The sequence below is a fragment of the Lycorma delicatula genome, chromosome 3 (genome assembly GCF_047948215.1).
Source record: "Lycorma delicatula isolate Av1 chromosome 3, ASM4794821v1, whole genome shotgun sequence".
Classification (NCBI taxonomy): Eukaryota; Metazoa; Arthropoda; class Insecta; order Hemiptera; family Fulgoridae; genus Lycorma; species Lycorma delicatula.
In genome coordinates, this window is record NC_134457.1 from 49,752,701 (window position 1) to 49,776,165 (window position 23,465).

Consider the following 23,465-nt stretch of genomic DNA (forward strand, 5'->3'; position numbering starts at 1 on the left):
AAATTACAATTTTATTCAACATTTGTAAATTGTTAAGCTATATATTATTTGACTGTTTCTAACATCAAATAGTATATGCTATATAATAATTTCACATTATGGGAAAAAATTAGTCGACTATACTAAAAATCATAACATCAGAAATTTGCTGTTTCCATTTTATTTGTATTTGATTAAAACATTACTTCTAGTTAATGCAGAACCCAGACCTGCCTCTGCAAAACAGAAATTATAAAGCAAAATTTTATTATTTTTTGTTACATATTGTTCTTACAGACAGATTATTGTAGCAGAAAATGTTTAAATGTAACTAGAAATCTATGTTGCTTTTTAAATCTTTGAATAGGTAAATTGATTTATTGACAAAAGTCAAGATTTGAGTCTGAGACAAACGCTGAAAAAACTATTTAATGAACCTACACTATATATGAAAAAAGAAATAAAGGGTAAGTTGTACTTATAAAAAAGCAATTCCATTATTGTTTTATCTATCACATTTAATGACTCAGTTTACATTTCCCATAGGTTGGTAATTACAAAGGTAATTGCCCCATTTTATGTAATCAAACAGCAAAAGTAAAATCTAAACTATCATGTCCATGTATTAATATAAATAATTCCTAAAGGGATGCTTGATCATGGAATTCTTTCCTCCTTAGTATGGTAAGTTAGATTTGAAAGTGAACCATATTTGACTAGTTCAAATCAAAATTTAGGTTTTGGAGTAAAAGTAATTCTTTCTCTACAATAAAATAGAATATTTACTTCCCTCCATTGAAACAATACTTTAAATCCTATGTGCGAGTATTGCCCATGTAGAGTAGTGCAGACAGACCAGATGACCGAAGCCCACGTCCTATATTTAATTCTATTACAACTGGCACACGCCGTGTTCTAGTGAATAGGATATATACAATGATTCTTTTAATTAATTTTGAATGGTTCTGAGTAGCTCTATCGTGATCTAAACGTGTTTCTTGTCAGCAAAAAGCTAGGTTTGTGTGTGACAACAGCTGCGATGGATGAGACAGTGAACACTATTACTCTTCTATTTTTATTGTAAAACTGATCAAATCTGAAACTAATAAGTATGCTAAATGTATGATAGATAAACCAATACGAAATAATAAATTGAAACCAAATAGTAATTGGGAGACTGTCAAATTACATGAAATATACTTATTTTTACTTCCTTGTACGAAGTAAAGGAAGTACTGTGATCACAAAAAAGCTCAGATTTCAATGGAAATATCCTTTTTGACTAGTCTGTACGTCCGTATGTATCTCACTTAACCCAAAAATGATTAGCCGCCGTAGTATGTTGATCCTCCCCGTTTGAATTGCAATCAACTGAGCCAAAATCCAAAATAAATTGGATTTTGAACTTTTTCTTAACTGCAGTAATAAGCCCTCATTGAGAACTAGCTTTTTAATGATATATCAAGTGGCACTTATTTTAATTGGTTCCAGAGTTATAGACAAATAAAATTTTAATTAATGAAGCATTTGGATCTTACAAAGGAAGGCACATCGATTTGAATCAGACTTCATCTCCTTTTGTTTTTATTTAAATATACTGATTTATTAATAATTATTAACCCATGATTGTAAAAAAATTTACAATAAAATGGTATGAAAAATTCTGAAGTTATAAGTGAAATAAAATTTTATGTACTTTTAAAAATGTGTATATGTTTTAAAAATGTGTATATAATAGATCTGGTGAAACATTGATTATTTAATATTAATTGAAAGTTATAATTTAGAATTAGATTTTCTAGTTTAATTTCTGTTATTTTATTTACATTAAAGTTAACTACAGAGTGACTGAAAGTAGACCCTCATTAGAACAACATAGGCATACATGCCGGATCTTTAATAAATTGCATAAAATTCTTATCTTTTAGTACATTACTTTTCTGATATTGTTGGGCAATATTCTCCCTAAGTTGGAGTTGATCAGTTAGTTTGCTTTTTGTTGCTAGTCATTTAATCACTCTTTGGTTTGATATAATTCTGTTCTTAATTTGTGTACACGTTCTCTAATTTTCTCTCTCCTTTTATTCATAATTCTCTCTTAATCTTTTTATTTTTCCCTCATTCTTAACATTTTCTTCCCCTTCATATTCATCTTGTCATTTTTTGAGATATATTTCTTCATGTTTTCTTTCTTTTTCCTGTATGATTGTTTCTTTTTCATTTTTAATTATTCACCAAATACTCTAATAATAAAAACTGTATATTTTATACCGCAAGGTTAAAATTAGGATTTGTAACCAGTATACAGAAGTTCACTAAATGGAATAGTTTAATTATTAACTTTTATTTATATGACACATCAGAAATCTAAAATTTTTGTTTATCAGCAACTCACGAAGATACAAATAATACTGATCTAGTAATAGAAGTAATAAAGGGACTTTTACTCTTCTAATATTTCATGTAAGATTAATAATTCTAAAAATATTTGATGTTAATGAAAACTAACATTTCAGCAATCGTGTTACTGTCCACTTTATTAAAAAATTGGAGGATCATATCTCACTTTTAAATGAAATAAGTTTAAATAAAGTGCAGCAAAAAATGTGTATTGTAAATTAAAAGATGTCCATTAAGATGTAAAAAGATGTCGTAAAGATGCAAATTAAAAGATGTGTATTGTAAAGGAAGTCCATGTAGTGTCCACATCGGATTTTTTTCTATAATTTTTTGTCATAAAAAACCTTAACTTAGACATTACTGGTCCACTAAAAAGTACACTGTATGCACAATCTCTTGTCTAGAGACCAGTTTTTTAAAATTTTATCAAACTTCATTTAAATGATTTACTACATATAAAATCGAGAGATACATGAGATGTACTTGTGTTATTGTCACTACATAAAATGACGGGTAGTGACATACAGGTGAGGGCTAAAGAAGGTATGGTTATAAAAAGAAAACCTGATGCAATACTTGATTACAGTTTGAACAAAACAGATGTAGATAATAACAGATTATAGCCTATTATCCATTCAAACAAATGAAGTGGTGGAAAAAACTGTTTTTCCACCTCAAAAATTAAAAAAAAGATGTCATTGTTGAAAAAAGTGGAGTACTACCTCAACAAGTCACACCATCTGCAGTCGCATGAAACAGGTCATCACTTTCCCGCAAAAATCCCAGCACTGAAAAAAAATCAACCTACAAGATCCTGTAAAGTTTGTTCTGAAAAGACAAAAGCTATTACTAGTAAAGCCTGTAGAAAAGAGACTACTTGGTGGTGTCCTGATTGTGAGTTATCTTTATGTTTACCACACTACTTCAAACTGTCTAGAGCTGATTATACATTAAAAAACATTTTTTATATTATATTGAATAATATTTTATTTATTAATTAGGAAGAGTTTTTTTTTTTTTATTAATAAAATAAAACTTGTGTTCTTTGTTTATGATTATATTTTAAAAAATTATTATGAGAACAAATATCATGTAACATTGCTATAATTTTTTCATCAGACTCAAGCTATTGTACCTTTTTTGGTAAGTACAATAATTTTTTTTTAGAATATTAAACTACTACAGATTGTGATGATTTAAAGCATATAAGATTTACATTAATTTATGTTTATAATGAAGATGGTAATTTTTTTTTTTTAAATGCCTTGGAAAGTGATACCGGGTATTACATAATGGCTTAGGATTCAAGGTGCTGAATGGCTATTTGGTCTCTTTAACTGTAAAATCCCAGTCGTGGTTTGAACTACATCATAGACAACTGTACAGATTCACATTTCAAAACTTCTTTTTCTTGACATGGTTTTGGTATGTGGTTACACATATCTTGCTGTATACAGCACCGCACTTCAAATAGGACATCACTGGATCTCTTTCAGGAGAACTGAAAATGAAGAGTGTTTGAAAATACTCTTGAAATCTGGTTGGACTTGTGAACAATTATTCATAAAACTCTTATTCTGATTATTTTGAATAATTTGCAAAAGATCTCATATTTTAATTGGTCCAACTATTTTTCAAAATATTTACTATCCAAATAAAACTGAAATCATTGCCTTTTTTTCAACGATTAGTACAAGTTATGAACATAAATCCATATTTTCCCATTCAGGTATGTATTCGTTGACATATTCTTGATATTCTATACTTTATTAAAATTTTCTACAAGGAAGGCATTTAAAAAAAAGTTCAGAAAGAATAAATAAGGCTGGTCAATTAGTTAATTACTGGTTAGCATGCTGGCTTCTAAATCACTTCATCCCAGCTTTGATTTACAGCAAAGGTCTGGAATTTTTTCATCTTCATTAAAATGTGTGCAAAAGCTATCCAAAGTCATAATATAAAAATATTTTTAAAAACATTTACAAATAATTGATATAAATGGCCTCCAAATTTAAGCATCATGATGATTGAACCTGATATTTTGCAGCAGATGGATGGACTAATTTTGTTAAGAGATGAAGGAAAAATATACCATAATTATCCCAAAGAATTAAGTTTATTTACTGATTATGTATTACATAGAATACTAACTGTACACTAAGCATTCAACTAGAAACACAATTTTTAAATATATGCAAATAACTATTATAATTATTTATTTACACATACAATTATAATAAGTTATACTAATTATATGTACTTATTTCTTAATTACAATAAGTTTATACTATGTAAAGTTTTGTATAGATATACATACATAAAACATGCTTACTTAAATATTCCAGTAAAAATTATTTTATAAGTTATAATTACTTTCACAAAAGCTAATAATTTAAAAATCATGAACTAAACTGTACACAAAAACCAACTATTTTGTTTATAAAATAGATGTTAAAACCATAACACTTGTATACAATTTAAGTATTTTTATGTTATGAGACTTATCATAATATAGTGTTTACTTATTAGAACAGCATACTTAATAAAGTTTATTTAAATTTAGAATTTTGTTTAAAGGTATCAACTTTAAATTAGTTTATTAAATAACAAAATATTTTTATCCACTTTATAACTGAAATATTCAGTCACTTTTCATCATTTGTTCTTAGCATCTCCTACTCCTTATCATGTGCTATAGAATAAAAAATGAATGAACTAATTATTAAAATTTACAGTTACTAATATAATGAAGACTTAGATTGCTCATAAAAATGTTTTTTTTTTCTAAAAATACCAACAGTTTTTTTTCTAAACTGCATGGTTAACATTATACTTAATTTATGAGTTTGGGAAAAAAATACTGTCTGCTAAAATCCGATTGTTCAATAACTGATAAATGCATATGGGTAAAACTACATTGTAAACCAATTTTTGTACATCACCAAAGTATTATATACCAAAAAAAGTATTATACCAAAGTATAACTTTGATATATTAGTAAAGGATAATTTTTGTTAAACTAGGTTTAGCAGTTTTGGGCAATGACCTTTCCATCAGTCTCAAAAGAAATATTAGTAATTAAAATGTTTAAACACATTGTTTCATTATATCTTTTCATAAGACATAATAGATATCAGGGTGTATTTATAACAGTTTAAAATTCAAGTGCATGATTTACAGCACAAAATCAATTAAAAGACCACATCTTACTGCGGCTAATCAAGAGTTTATTTTCTGTAAATGTTATGCATGTCATTACAAATAATATTGACTAGTGCAGCAGGAAGACTGCTTTTTCAGACTTGTGGTTCTTTTTCCATTAAGCTAACCTGTTTTCTAAGTTTATTGAAATAGTTTGCATGGAAAAAACAAGTGCATTTATTTTTTTCTTTTCATCAATTGTCACTTAAAGATTTCATAAAATTTCCAGTCTATATTTTCTTTTAATATTTTATTAATTTTGTGAATTATATTTTGAAAAAATTGATAACTCAAAAGAATTTAAGGAAAAAAATACTAAATGGCTTGACTAATCAAGATGATTCAAATAATGTAAAATAGAAGATGAGCAGTAGGAAATACTTTTTTACCCTATCATCCAGGAGTGGAAGAACAGAATATTTGCCATGCAAATGGATAAAATCTTTCATTAGCATGAAATTAAATTAAATGAATTATAGGTCAGTCACATTTCATCTGCACTAATTTATAACATGCAAACCGAGCACAGAATAAAAATTATTAAAATTTATGAGGTATGTAGTATATGAATAATCTAATAAATTTCCCTTCTTTATCTACTTTTTATTAAATGTAGTATTTATTCTACTATAAAGGAAACTTGATCTACAAGTATTCACATTATTACTCATAAAAATTTAGAAAGCTCAGTTAGCTCCTTGTTACCATCATTGGATACTGTTTTGGTGCACTATCCACTCCACTCAATTATTAGCAGCCAAGACTACTTCAAACAACCCAGAACTAGATTGTATGTATGTGTTTACAGTTTCTAAACGTTGTTAGTAGATGGTACTTTATTAGCAGATGGTTTTTTTTTTTATCTTACACAATCTTAACGATTAATCAAAAGGTCTATGTGATAAATTTTTGATACATGGAAAAAAAAACATTGATAAAATAACAGAATATTTTATCTGCTATAGCATGATTCTCCTAAAATTACAGTATAATAATTAGAATAAAATAAGATGATAAATATAAAAACAAAGTGAGTATAAAAATTCTAACATTACAAATTATACATCATCTAAAGAGTTGATGATCAAGATCAGTTGTTAACAGCAGTAAATCATTGTTGTTACCATAATGTACTCACATACAGCAATTAAAAAGTATTATTTTTAAAAGTATTAGCCTTTAAACAAAGAAAATAATTTACAGATAATTAATTATATCTACAAGCAATCTTCAGAAATGTATTCAGACAAAATTTCTCAGTAACTGTAACTAACCCTTTCATTTAGAAATGACATTTTCACATGTTTTTTGTATGTGCCACTAACTAAATGGCTCTCCTCAGAGTTTAAAATTAGGTGAACAATCCATTTCAGTTATAAAATAATATGCTTTCGGTTATATATTTACAAATTGGTTAGTAAACTTGAATACCTCTTATAGTATAAAATCATCTTCAGCTAATAAGGTGAGAAATTACTTACATGGTAATTTTAAACTGTTAAATTTGTATCTTATAGTAATTACTTAACTATCATTTATCACAGTGTAAATTTACTCATAATTTATAATCTGCATTATAGCTTTACATTCATAAATTATCTTACAGAAGTATTAGAAATACTTCCTATAGGTACAAAATTTTATTCATTAAAACAGATGGGTACTGTAATAGGAATACAATTTGAAAAAAAAATATTAATTTTTATAGCTTGTGTTTCTATAATTAACCGGTGGAAAATTTTGTATTCAACATATATTAACTTATTACATTTAAACATATAACATTTATTTTCGAACATAAGTTCTACTAGAAAATAAACATCAATTTAAAATATATGTTCATTAATTGTATGATGAGGAAAATCAGGACTTTTTTGCAGCTACTTTAGCTGTTGCAGAAATTAAAAAATCTGATATGAACATCACATGATTTCCTTATATGCCTATTAAATTACATATATACATTTTTTTAAAAGGAAAAGTGCAAAAAATTTTGAAAAGTACTAATAACTTCTGATTTTTTTATTGTTGTTATTGAATTTATGTATTGTATTTTTTTTATAATCAGAGGTTTAATAATTATTAATAAATTAACATATTAAAAAAAAAAAAAAAAGTTAAAAAAAGAAAGAAAGGAAATGAAGTCAGATTTGAATTATGTACCTCCCCTTGTAAGATCCAAATATTTCATTAATTAACATTTTATTTGGCTATAACTCTGGAACCAGTGAAAATAAATATCACTTATGATACACAATTGAAAATCTCAATGAGGGTTTAAGTCCAAAATCCAAATTTTTGGATTTTGGGCTTTTTTGGACACTTTTGGCAGTTGATTGCAGTCAAAAGGGTAGGTGCACAACTAGATGTTACAACAGTCCTAAATCCAAAATTTCAACATTCTATCGCTAATTGTTTTTAAGTTATGCGGGATACATATGTACAGACATCATGCTGAAACTATTCAAAATGGATATTTCTGTTGAAATCTGAAAACCTAAACTTTTCGCAATTACAATACTTCCTTTACTTCGTACAAGGAAGTAAAAATTCTATAACAAAGGACTGAGTAATTGAGATTAAGGCCTTCTGTTAACTTTATCTTAAGTAAGGAAATTTTTCATAACATGAAATTATTCCAAATCCATCCATACAATGCTGTTTAAAATTGATAAATGTAAAGAGTTCTGCATTCAATGTTTTAGTATTATATTAATTAGAAGTGCAGTTTTCCTACATTGAATTGTATTCAATCAGGAATTTCAAGATTACACTATACTTTGTGAGTTGACACCAGTAAAGTATATAAAACTGTTCCTGTGCTTAGTAACAGTTATTAAGACTGCAAATAAACAATTCATGGTCAATACAAATATACAGCAATACAAAAATTCATAAAATTTGTTTTTACTTTTGACTAAACAATATGCGAGATAAATAAAATTGTGTTAGCCTCATCAAATGAAGGGCTTGCTTCAAGAACATGTTGTCTGATCTTTCTGAGAGAATTTATTTATTTTGGTGTATTTTAACAAAAAATATTCAGTATTTAATGGAACTACTCTACAATTTCATAAAATAAGAAAGATTAAAATACATAGTCTGGGTCAAGAAGAAGCTATCTGTTGCAACTGGTTCATTCTTGACTTGCTAATGGATGTTATTTATTAAACTACTTATAACCAAACTATTCGCCCCATTTCTTTATGTTTAAATTTAACTGGCACTGACTCCAGTAGCCTGTTAATTTGCTATTAACTGTTTTTTATTGCTTTTTAGAATATTTCTGCTACAAGTAAAATATATTTATTCCAGTTGAAAAATGAATTGAATTTGAATGTTTAGTTCAATTACCACAAAACTGTGTGTGGTAATTTATGTAACAAGAACAAGCTACATATGTAACAAAAAGAACATTTTATAAAACCTACCAAAATATTTAGATTACTAAATCATGGTATTTAGTAATTTTGATTATGAAGAATAATAAAAATCTATGCATTTATGTGATTTTTAAGACACTTTTTTGTCTACTGAAAAATTAAAGTGCAAATAACATGTTCTTGAAACAACCTATTTCATTATTACATTTTAAATCTACTTGATAGGAACCATAAGGCAGTGCATTTTATTTTACTTTAGAAACTTTTATATTCCTGAAGAAATTATTTTTTTTTTTAATTAATAAGATTTAAATTACAATGTCCAACTTACCACAAAATTATAATCAGATGTGAATGAAAATCAGAAAGATGAAACTCAAGATAAATTTGCTTCATAAAAAAATTAAGCTGACCAAGTTTTTATTTCAAATGCCACATATAAATTTTAAACTAATACATTTATGCTAAAGTTCTTTTAGAAGGTTTGAATTCAATTACTTAGACAATATGTCACGTTTTTCTTAACTTACTGTTCAGTTCATTAATTAATTTTGTTACCTGTTACTTAGAATATAAATTTTAATAAATACATCTATTTGCTAAAGTGAATGTATGTGTGTTATTACAGAACATCTGATGTAACAGAAAAAATTTGACTTCTGAAACCATTTTGTAAGAAAAATGAGCTGTAGTTTGATTTTACTTTCTTTTTTTTTTCAATATAACCACAAATTAAATTAAAAATGTGGTAGCAATTTTGTAATTATATATTAATAAATTTGTCCGTGAACTAAAAGGGAAAAAAAATTTATCTCGTTAGATTTTAAAGATACTATTACAGAGCTACACTAAACATTTTAATAATGTGAATAAAAACGTTTCTTTTTTAATAACTAAATTGTAAAGTTTGCCTTTATACAAGGTGTGTGAGAAAAGTAATGAGATTGGTAATACTGCGAGCGATCTGGCAAGCTGTGTCTACTGGTCTGAGCTACACCGGTTTGTTCATCCCTTCCATGTGCTCAGTACAAGTTTCAACTCCGTTCAACCAATACATTAGTTTTGACAGTGCCATCAGTGAAGTTGTGTGTTATGAAAATGGAGCATCGGAATTTAGAGCAACATTGTGCAATCAAGTTTTGTGTTAAACTTGGGGAATCCGCGAGTGTGATCTTTGAAAAGTTGAAACAGGCCTATGGGGAACATTGCTTATCAAAAGCATAAGTTTTCCACTGGCACAAATCATTTTTGGAAGGCCGAGAACACGTTGAAGATCAACCTCACTCAGGGTGACCTTCAACTTCAAAATCTGATGAAAACGTTGAGCATGTGAGGGTTCTTGTGAGATCAGACCGTCGTTTAACAATAAGGAATGTGAGTGAACAGTTAAATTTAAACACTTTCACCATACCTCAAATTTTGACAGACGATTTGGACATGCGAAAGGTTTGTGCGAAATTGGTGCCGAAAAACCTCACAACAGAAAGACAATCGAAGAAACGTGAGCATTGATCTTGAGAGGATTGACAATGACCAAGAATTCTTCAATCGTGTGATCACAGGTGATGAATACTGGATATTTGAGTACGATCCTGAAAGAAAGCAGCAAAGCGAAGAGTGGGACACTCTGTCATCTCCTTGACCAAAAAAATGTATAATGAGCAAATCAAAGATCAAAACCATGCTGATTTACTTTTTTAACAGTAGGGGTATCGTGCATAAAGAATTTGTTCCTCCAGGACAAACTGTCAACCAAGTGTTTTACAAAGGTGTCCTTGAAAGACTCAGGGAAAGGAGTGATTCATGTGAGACCAGACATTGCAGACAAATGGATGCTTCATCATGACAGTGCTCTGCGTCACATTTCCATCAGGGAATTTTTGACCTCAAAATGCACTCCTACAGTTCCTCAACCCCCCTATTCACCTGATTTGAGTCCTTATGACTATTTTCTTGTCCCGAAATTGAAGCATGTCTTAAAAGGACGTCATTTTGGAACTCTATAGAACATTAAAAAGACTGTGACCAACCAGTTAAAAGCCCTAACAGCGCTGCTGCCAGGAGTGGGAACAATGACTCTGCCAGTGTATAGCTGCCCAAGGAAACTACTTTGAAGGGGATCATATTGTTGTTTGAAAAAAATAAAAGCTTTGGTAAGTAAAAAGTCAGTCTCATTACTTTCCTCACACACATTGTACTTCTCATTAATAAAGCTGCTCATAAATAATTCTTAATGTTGCTACAAAATAATCAATCACTTGCAAAAGTATAAATTCTATTAATTATCTAATGAATTAAATGTAAATAATGTTTCTAACCTAACCCAACTGATAATTAACTAACTTTCTTTGATTATTTTTTACACATAAACATTTTAGCATTCACCATAATCACAAGGGTATAACATAATATCTTCGCTTCAACCACAATTCCTGATAAGGATCTAACATTTTCACTTTTGATTTTATACATCTCCCTTTTTCAAATTAAAATATCTATGTAAATGAATGTAGTTAGTCATTAAGCAGTACCATTATTCTTTACATTTTAAAAGCTCAAAACTAGTCTAGATTTACTGAAAAAGAGAATTAGAAATCCCAATGGAGTGAAAGTAACAAAAATTAAATAACAACATATAGTGCAGACACCTGAAAAGAGAATCTTACACATAGAATATTTTAAGAGAATTATAGTGTTATATTCCAAAGCTTCAGAAATATATCTTGCACTTTTGATGATAGCTGATTGATATAGTAGGCATAGGCCTACTATATCAATCAGTTTTCTACAGCAAATTGAAAAGTATAATCAAAAGTTAAAGGATATTTTAGCTAAGACAATAGAACTTGATATTTAACAATAAATATACTGTACAATTAACTATGTAAAACTTTAAATTAGAAACTGATTTAACACAATATAACAGCAGACATTTGTTCGTAAAAATTACTTTAGATTACAAGTGTTTACTTTAATCAGATAACGTAATTTAGTTGTCTTTGAGAATAACTTTTTTTCACAAAAAGATCTCAAGAAACTAAAAAAATGGGAATTAGCTTACATAAAAAAGGGATATTTCTAAATTAAAAATAATAAAAGTTATTCTAAAGTAGTATGATGTATAAAGAAATCGAACAATTCATTTAATTTATGTGAATCTTGGATAATGAACGATATTTAGACGTACAAAAATAAATTTTGTTTTCTAAAGTAGTATGATGTATAAAGAAATCGAACAAATCATTTAATTTACGTGAATCTTAGATAATGAACGATATTTAGACGTACAAAAATAAATTTTGTTTCAGAATTATATGTAAGCATTTTTTTTTTTTGGAGAGAGGTCAATGTTGCACACTAATATAAAAAAGAAATCTGGTTTAATTTCAGTTAGATTAATTACAATTATAAATTAATAATGACAACTATGCATGCTAATGTTAATGAAAACAACAAAATTCAATCATAATAACCCTTAAAATATACTCAATGGGTTTCTATAAGGAAAGACCAGACATTATGACTTTCAAAATATATAATTCATAGATAGATTTGCCTCTTGCTGTATTTATATACTGGTAACATGCAAGTGTATTGCCATGTTGCTATTTTTGAATATATTGTCTTTTTAATATATTTACTTTTTCTTGTCTTAAAAATTTTTTTACGACCTATGCATTTATTTCATTTATAACATACGTACCTACCAGATTTGATTATTTGTTGCTGGTGGAATGGAATGTTTCCTTCTGTAATGCTATATTTTTATTATTATAAATTTCTGTTTAAAAAGACAATAACTTTTCATTATTTTGAGATATTTATGCCAATCTATTGATGAATTAAATGAAATGTAATTAACTAAAGTTATATAAACTGTTTTATAGATCTTTGGAAAAATAAAACACAGCTAAACTTTACAAAAATAAAAATAAACACAACACTTTAGAAACTAAAGAAGTTGAACATCATCATCCAAATTGATAAATTATGAATTTCCCATGTTGTCACTTTCACTATCATCTTCCAAAGAAATTTGAAAAGATTCTGTAGTGTTTTCAATTATGTGCTCCTGTTAATGGTATTATCTTCATTTTTTTGTACTTTTTCGCAATAAGATTATCTTTGGTAATCAGTTGAACATCGTTCAAGTCAAAAGCGACATTGTGGCTTCTAACCAAACCATTTAAATAGGGTTTAAGTCTGGTTACTACTGAGGGTAGACGTAACACTTCATTTCTTTTTTTTTTGGCAAGTTCATCAAACATAAACACTTTGTATTTTTCTTTGTTCCTTTTAATTATCTTGTATAGTTGAGCTTTCAGTATAGACAAGATGAAATGCAATAATTATATAACCAGTCCTGCATTTCTTGTATTGAATACGGGTAATTTTTCTTGCAATGTTTTGTGATAAGATGCATTGTCTAAAATTGTAATGGAATTTACAATATTTTAATTTTTCTTCAGCCCACTTTAAGTACTTATTTGCATTCATATAGTTGTGGTAGTCGCCAGTTGTTGCTCTTGCTTTACAGATTAATGTGTCCAGAATAAATCCAATTTCACCTACAGCATGTATAATCATCTACTGCCTTTAGAAATTGGAGTTAGAAGTTCTCCTCCTGAAGCAGTCCTCCTTGATTTTGCTGACGTATAACGACAAAATATATGTTTTATGTTTGACCTGTTTTTGGTTCAGAATTTTTTAATCACATCTACATACTGTATTTGCAATCCTGAAGGCATTATGTTCAATAACAAGTTTACTACTATTTTCAGTTTTATACCATTTGAAATGCATTTGTTGTAATACTCTTCTTAGGCTTCTTTTACTTCCTGAGAATCCTACTGAATCTTTCAGACGTACCAGCAATTTTGGAATGATGGGCAACTGTTTTTCTTTGAGATGAAATTCGTTTATAGACTTTCTCACTACGCAAGTGTAGAAATCATCTAGGCCTGTTTTACCTGTTTGTCATGGATTTTGCATTTTCCTAATGTACTGAAAGATGTAGAAGCCTCTGATGGGTTTCTTGTAATTTTTTTTTTAATAACTCCTTTTTCTGTTTCCTTACTCATTGAATTTGCAATTGTGATATTTTACACCCAGCTACTGTCCTTTCTTTACACTTCTGCATTGGAAAAATATGCTTGTCATCATTTCCCGACTTACTAAATTTACTTGCTTCTTCTTTTATGAATTTATAAACATTACTGATTAACTCCAAGGCTTGCCAATTCAATTTTTTACAAGTCACAGTGGATTTATGTTCATTCATCTTGCTTGCAACTGCAGATCAAATAAAAATTTAACCTTTACTATATACACACACTCTATAAATCAAGAAAAGCAAAACATGGCACAGATGAACAAAGGTGACTGAACATTATTATTATTATTACTATGCAAAGCTTCAAACTTTAATTTATTTTATAAATAGAATAAATATAATGAATGGTTTTATTTTGTAAATGGTGCTTGCTATCAATGTATGTCTTTACTGTTAGTCAGCTACTTAGAATGATTCATTTATTACAATAACTCATATTTACAAAATTGTTTCATTTAAAAGGAAGTGTTTCATTTATCAATTTTGTCAACATATGAACATTTGTAATTTTTTATCGCTAGACCATAGATTATCATAATTTAGATTTAAAATACCGACAACATTTTCAAACAATAATTACAAATGAAATAATTCAGAATAATTTTATTTTAATTGTAATTAATATTACAAAATAAATAATTACATTATTCTTTACATCGATTTGGGATAATAATTTCTTTGTTAAATAAGATTTACTTTTAATGAAAGTTATAAAATAACTACGATTGAATCATGAACAGATTTAGTTTTCTGTTTTGTAAACACCAATACAAAAAATGTTTCTAGAATCGTTGATATACAGCATATTAAATGTTTGACTACAATCTTCATATTTCATGTCCCCTACTGTACCTTTTACTTTATCTTCTAAAAATAATGATACCATCATTATGATGAAATTCTTAACAAATATTCAACAATGTACTTTTAATAGAATTTCAACTTTTCATTTATAAAACTCTGTTAATACGAGTACTTATCAACATACTCTATAAATGATTTAATTAAAATGTTCTCTTTATACAAGCATACAAAATCATTAAAAATTATAGAGTAATGTTTACATCAGTTATATTATTTTATATATTCTGCAGAACATATATATGGTAATAATCTTTTTTAGCACATACCTTTTACACACAATACATTTTTCAAATTTTTTGGATTTATTGAATTAGTTCTAAAAACCTGCAGCATAAATAAATACCATTTGGCTTTCTGTCATGCAAGCCAATAATGTAGAGTTAAGTGATTAAATTGACTAATGTCATCTTTTTCCTAAAACAAATCACTATTCACATGTATACTGCCCCAGACATTCAGAGTTTAGGAGCAAATTATTAACATAATTTACTGTACAGCTATTTAAATTGTGGGAAAATGTAAATTGTAAATATACACTTACAATACTTAATATAATATTACAACAAAGAATTAAAATAATTTTTTTTTTATGGTTAATTCACCACATAACTTTGAAGTTTGTGTATGAGATTATGGAATGAAAACATGATGTACGAAAAATGTCAGGCCTTACCAGGAACTGAACCCAGGACCTTCTAGATGGAGGGCTATAGATATATTCTATCATTCGGTTATAGAGGCTGGTTTCAATTAAAAAAATTTCTTTCATTCAAAAAATAAACAAACTTCTGAGCAATTTTTTAAATTGGATTTGAATAATCTCAGAAATTCTGTCTCATAAGAATATAATTTGTAAGTATCGAACTATTTATCTAAATGTAAGTTATGTGTACGTAGAAATAAAAAAAAAACTTGAGAGAGAAGGAAATAGAAAAAGATAAGATTAGGATTAAACTGTAATCTTCATTTATTAAAAGAATGTGAATTTTAGAAAAGACATTAAAAAGTGCAGTGTATTTTTCAAGGTGTAACATATAGCTCTGAAATGTAGGCACTAGTTACAATACTAAAGAAAAACTGAAAATGGAGAGAATAACAGTGAGCACAACTGAACATGAGTAAACCTGAGTAAACAGGCATTAGTGGAATTTTTGTTTTAGACTTTTAACTATATTTAAAGCAAATAATTTTGAGGACAAGCATGTCAATGCCTTAACAAAAATATATTGTAAAATACAGTAAATTAGCTAAACAAATAAATAAATAAGAACAGCTGATGAACTAAAATAGTAATACAGAAAGGATACATGGTAAACTAAAAAGTGATTCGTACCAAAAATCAAATTAAAATGGTAAGTTAAACAGAAAAGTTTAATACAGAAATCAGAAGAATTTGAAGGAGGCAAACATCTGATTTTGGCTGACTGAAGAAAAAAAAACAAAACAAAAACAGCTGCATCATGAAATCACCAAACATTAGAAACAATCAGGTTTAGTATATGAAATCATCCAAAAAACAAATATAAGATTGTAAGAGTAAAGTTTAATAATTCTTTAGTAAATACTTAAAATACACAGAGAAAAGATAATCAGTAAAAAGGGTAATACAATAATGAAAATAAAAGAATATATTATTACTGTGTACACATCATACTTTATTTAAAAATAGAAACATTAAAATATTTACTAAAATGTAAGTAAATTATGTATAATTTTAATCAGTAAATTGAGAAATTATCAACAGCAGAATTCAATGAAACAGTGAGAATGTCAATACTAGAAAATTTTGCTCTAACGTTTCACTTTAGAAACTAAACAATTTTCCTGTTCATGAAAGAGAAAACTTGAAGAACTTCCTTATTATAATTAGAGTAATATTTTCAAAAACATAGTTAAAATTATCTACATATAATAATCCAACTCAATTTACCACAGACATCTATCACCAACTATTTACATAAGGAACTCTGATACACATTGAAAGCTACAAATATGTTGATAATAAAGTACAAAAATATTTACAAACTGTACAACTAAATATACAATTTATTATTATACACAATAGCTTTTAAAGTGAATTGATTAATATAATAATTTATTTTAATGTCTCAGCTATAGATGTATAACATTATTTCATCCAAGGCATATGGCATAGTTTTACTTTTCTGAACCATTTTGTAATAACCAAGCCAAGAAGTATACATTTCACAACATTCACACAGAGATTTTTATTCAATGATCAATATGTGGATGAATGGTTAGAATTTTTTTTTCTATCAAATTTGAGATACCAGAATCAGTTGAATACTTTTTTGTATTATTTTCAGCATGTAAAGAAATAACTCTGTGAAACCTTCTAGTTAGTTAAGTGATTAGCTGTGTAAAAAGTGCTCTCCCCACTGATTATATAACTAACTACTCACAGAATAATTTTAAACCAAGCACACCGAGTCCCTTTTAAAAGATCACCGGCCATACAAAAAAGAAATGATTTTTCTACAAAAAATATTATTTTTATATTCATAAATTGTATGCCAAATAGTTTAATATACTTTTTTTGTTATGGGAGTTTGTAAAATGTGTATGGAATGTGTGATTTTCTAGAAATTTTACCAAGGCAGCATTTATTTGAGTTATATATCCTTAAAAAGTAAACATATAAAAAATAGGACTTATCTCAATTTTTTTTTTAAATTACTAGCATCAGGATTAAAAAAATAACAAATCAACATAATAATATATTGGACTTCTTATAAAAAATTACATCATGAAATGTATCTTTCAGGCTTAGTTTGTTATATCTTATAATATTTTTAAAAAAAAAATTATTTGTTTTGATACTGATAATGAAAGGATAAGTGTATCAATTTAATATTTATTACTCAATTAAATAACTAAAGAATTTTAATTTTTATTTTTCAGAAACAGATTCGTAATATAAGAAAAAATTCACGTATAACGTAATTAAATAAAAATTATATTTCGACACTTACTATCTTTGGAAATCTGGAGATCGATAGACTAATAAAGTACGAAGAATCTATTATCAAGCATGAAATTAAAAACAAAAAATGAAGTCAATTTACAATACAGTTACAATCCACATAGAGTTAATGAAATATGCTCAATATTAATTGTAATAAATTACTGTACTGTAATATACCAGTATTTATTCGAACCTTTTCACTGAATAATTTTATTTAAATCATTTAACTACTACACTCCGAGTTGGTGTTTAGTAGTTACAAATTTGATTTTAGTATGCAACTTTTAAAAAATCTACCTTTTGTTAGCGTAAATCATTTATACATCAAGATTAATGGATTAATACAGGTGTTAATATATGAACTTTCACCAAACACTGATAAACTATGGTAAATACTTGCCACAGACTTCATGGATTGTTATACTTTATTTTAAATCCCCAAAAAATATTATTTTAATTTTTTTATCAATTTTATATTTAAACAATAATAATATATAGTGGTTTTTGTTTAATAGAAGTAATTTTTTTTTTTTATAAAAACTTATAGCTGTTGGAGATTCATTAATAGGTATACACAATTATGGAATAATTAACAGTGTTGTTAATGGTGTATAAACTTTAATGAGGGAACATTTCAAACATGACATTTTTGACCTTCAACATAAAGACATAACTTATTGAGTTTCATCTATTCAGAACTGAAGGACTTAGGAAAATATTTAATTTCAAAGTTTATGTGAAAATTGATAGGTACTAAAAAAAAGTAAAATTAATTATGCAGTGCAAAGGTTAATTAGATATTTAATGTTACATAAATTCTCATTTTGTTAAAGGGTTTCCCACTGCGCAAATAAATAATGTATAAAGAAAAGTTAATTCAAGATTACTCTAATGTAAGATTATTTATACAAAATAACAATAATTCATAAATTGCATATTTATGATTAAAAATTAAGAATAAAGTCAACTTATACACAAAATAATTAATGTATAAGCATTTAAAATACACAAAAATACATTAAAAAAAAGTAAATGCATTTATCTTACTTCAATATTTGGCTAATTTTTTATATTTAATAATTTTTTTTCTGAATTATGAGCAATGAAAGTATAATCCAATCACTACAGTAAAAGCAGAATGATCTATATATATAGAAATAACAGGTGACAAAAAACTTGCAATAAATATAGCTAATTCATTATTGAATTTCCTGTATTCATCCTAGTAAAATAATTATTGAAGGACGTCTTTGTTTATTCAAAGATATCCTTTTACTAATTTATTTTACCAGACTTATTTTTACTAATTCTGCCACTTCAAAATTTGAAGAAAGAAAATCATTTGAACAATTCTGAAACTACTCAAAATTGGACGGCCATGGTACTTTTTTACACATGTTTGTATACATAACAAAGTAAATGTATTACATGAATTGCTGCTTTAAAAATTAAAAAAAAAAACACAAAAGTAAATAGAACTACCTAAATTACTAGCTAAAATGTTAAATTAAAAAAAAATCACATCAATCAATCCAATAGAACTCACAATGGGGAATAAAACAGTTATTTGTTTTAAGAAATGCGTTAATTTTTTTTCAAAACAACATTTTAATTTAGTTTTCTTTCATTGATTTTTATCATTATTTCACTTATATTTCTTTGGTTAGTCATGTCGCTCTTATTGATTAAAAGGACTATTGGGAAAGATTAAAAATTTTACTATAATGAAAAATTTAATGTAATTTCAATTTACAAAAACTTTTTGTTGAGATCATTTTTTTTGTAATATATGTTAAATAAATTCACAAATCATTAATGACCAGAAGAGTAGGTTGCCATAACAGTAACAAGAAATTTAGCCAACAGAAAAAATGTTTTATTAGTCATTAAATAAATCAAAAAAGTATTTTTTTTCTTTTAATAATCTTTGAAATTAAACTACAACAAAGTTATAAGAATGTAACATATAAAACATTACATAATTTCTTTTTTAACATAATGAACAGAAATATTTAATTACATGCACTAAGCCAAATGCACGTTAAGTCAACAGTGGACTAAATCATTCAGGCAATATCAATTAATGTATAACACTGTATTTAGCTTAAATTTTGTTATTTATAAGGATAAACATACGTGATGGCACATTTGGTGAAAAATTAAATAACAAATACTTTTCTGTTTTTTCTTACTAAAAACTGCTTCAAAAAGAATTACTTTTGCTTCATATACCGAAAAAGATAATCACTGGATATTAAATTCACTGAAATAAGATATCATACAAATATTTATTTATGGTATCACAAAAATACAGATTTACATGTAACATTTCCCCTGACCCTGAAGTCAGCTGAATTAATGATAGAATGTTGAGGAAGTAAGTCATTTCTGCACCACACACCTACCTCCCTTTTATTCCACTCATTAGTTGGTACCTTTTTACAAGGAAAAGGTATTATTGACTACTCTAAAACCCTCAGCTAAAGTCACCCCTGCGCTCTGCTCGTCAGAAATGGTGATAACAGAATTGGATAGGTCAAGCTTTTGGACCACTTATCTCATGATCAGTACTTCTTAAAGTAATCTTACACTGAGAACAATTCTAAATATCGTTTATAATAAATTTACATTTATTCTTATAAGTTATTAGCACAAACAATTCAGTTTTAGTAATAATAGTAATTATCAATAATTTATGGAAAAAGTAAATTTGAAATGAACACCAATTCTTTTTTCTTAATAGTTAATTTACAACAGGTGACAAATTATGAACATTCATGCATCCACTAATAATTACAATAATTACAATATAATACAAAAGTACAATTTATCATTTAATAATATTCCTTAAATATAGTATTAGTTCAGTCTGAATATTCTTAAATACAATAAACAGTTAATGGAGCACAACTGATTATTAATAACAGTACGTAACTAAATAATGTGAAATATACTTATATCTATACAAACATTTTTTATTTTATAATTATAAAACAACACAAAATGAGAAGCTAACTTATTTTTCATAATTACAAGTACGATAAAGATATGAATGCATTACATAAGACTAACTGATTAGATACTATGCTTCTTTTTTTTGACTAAAAATCTGTGTTATATTTTTGAACTAAATAAATAATCTAGATTATATGTTATAAGCCGCAAGGCACTGAATGACAAGAAAAAATAATGAAAAAACAATTTTCAAAAACCTTACAATAATATACACATACTAATAAATGGACTGTTTTTAATTTTATCATTGATTTTAACCAACTGATATGCTCTGTAACAAACTTACGCTGTTAAAATTATGTTAATTTTGTTATATAAGTTGTTAACATATTTATCTATGGTTTTGTCTTTTTTAATCGTAAACAAATTCAGTCAGTATTTATACTTTTATAAACTAACTATTATAAGTTTATCAATCATTCCCTGAGTAAAACTAAATACATTTTTATACTTACATGGAATGATTTTCAAAGCTTTTCATAAAAATGGTTTGTTAATAAGTAACAAAAGGGATGTATAAGAAACAAATTTATCTGAACTTAACAAAAAAGAATTAAAGAATAACTATAAAAATAATAACCTAGAAGTATTCAGTGAATCTGAGGGGCAGATCTATCATTAATCGTGCGTGTCTTTTTCAAAGATGTACCTCTTTTAATTTGATCCATAAGAGAATCATGACAAATTGCAGGATCAGCAACAGTACGAACAGCAATCCACTGGCGTACACGACTGGCACGAATCATACCAGTATTTTGAAATGTTGATCGAGGAGAGTTCAGTGGTTCTTGAGAGCACCTTCGAGAATGTCGTGGACTCAGTGTAGGAGCTAATTTTGCACTGAGTGTAGCAATCAATCCTGTTTCCACGCGACGATCACAACTTTGTGATCGAAGACTATGCGTTCGTCTAACTGAAACAGGGCTTGCCGGTTGGTGTTTTAGTTCAGTTAAAGTACGAACTGTCTCAGCAACACTTATTCCGACACAACCTTCTGTCAAAGGTTTAGTTTTCTTTTCACCATAAATAGTTTCGGTGCTTAATGGCTTTTTCAAGACCTCACCTCCATTTTGGGCAACTTTCCTCTGTAACTCTGCGGCTATGCCAAGAGCAGCAGTCCTCTGATACTCTGAAACACTAGCAGCATTTCGCTTTTGAATCTCTGCAGCTATAGAACTGGCCACATTCCTCTGAACCTCACAACCTGTACTCGACATACTTATACCAGAACTAATCGAAGGACTATTACCGGGAGGTGTCCCTCTGCCACTATTATCACTTTCAAGAAGAAACGGTGGAGGGGGAGGAAGATTCTCAAAGCTTCCTCCACTTCCAGGACTTCCTTGTGCACCAACATTTTGTTTTGAATTTATCGAAATAGATGATGTTCGTCTGATTGGTGGTGGTGGTTTCTGTCCCTGAACTGAACCACGTCTTAACAATGTTCCACGCATTGTTCCAACTGAATAACCTGTTTATTGGAAAGACAGAAAAAACAATAAAAATTATATTAAAGTTGAAAAATGTAAATAAAGATTTGTTAAATTAAGTACATTAAATAAGTCTTAGTTCCATTTCATACAATATTTAAACTTAATAACAAGGATAATTCAAAAAGTGAAAGGGTAGTCTTAAAATACCAAGTTTGTAAATAAACATATTTATTCTTGGAAAAGTTAATTTCATCTTCGTAAACTAAAAAATAAGTTCATTTGGAATAACTTTAGATACTGGTTGAAAATGAAATAAGTAAATATAAAAAAATAACTGTAGAGAAAAATAAAAATAAATATTATTACATCAAATGTTATAATTATTACACAACAATAATTCTGATTAGTCATTAAAAAAAAAACCATAAGTGACTAACATAAAGATTATTGTACTAAAAGTCTTTTTATTTATATCACAGAGTGCAGTATGTAATGGTACTGATTGTAAATTTGACTAGTTTACTTAATGCCAGTAAAGAATATATGGTAAATCCCAGCAGTAATGTCTTGAGACATTACTAATGTCTTGAGACAAATAGTTGGAACTTAAGGATTGCCACAGAAAATCTTCTTTCCCAACAGAATGTGGATTAATAAGGTTTTAAAAGAATAATTTTATGTATATAATACCATAATATTCCTATAATGAATTACTGTAGGATATCTTTCTTTCGTTAACTCTTTGTAGCAAATTATCAAGAATAATTTATAAAATATCAGCTTATATTTTAAGTTCACCCATTAGAGATAATGAAATACATAAACTTAAAATTTGACTTGCTCTCAAAAATGTAGAAGCTATTCAGAAGGGTATTTAACACATTTACAATGACTTATTTGAAACAATTAATGGTTAGGTTATGAGACTCAATTGCATTAGGAATAGAAAAATATGTAATCAAAATGACCAAGCCCAATCACATTTCACTTGAGGGATACTTTTTTGAAGTTCCCGTTATGATGAATAGCTGTGTAAGTTGAGGTATTACATTTTGATGTTTCCTGATTTTTCATGGTTTGATTTATTTAGT

At 27.4% G+C, this 23,465-nt stretch overlaps 1 protein-coding gene across 3 annotated transcripts in view; it reads right to left on the reverse strand.

Moving 5' to 3' along the window:
• Positions 1-16,569: 16,569 nt before the first annotated feature.
• LOC142321586 (uncharacterized) overlaps positions 16,570-23,465 on the reverse strand; it is a 419,684-nt gene continuing 412,788 nt past the window's right edge. For all 3 annotated transcript variants that reach the window (XM_075359798.1, XM_075359799.1, XM_075359797.1), the window contains one exon: positions 16,570-22,412. In XM_075359798.1, the coding sequence (XP_075215913.1) occupies positions 21,532-22,412 (881 nt within the window). In that variant the 3' untranslated portion in view covers positions 16,570-21,531. The remainder of the gene's footprint in view (positions 22,413-23,465) is intronic.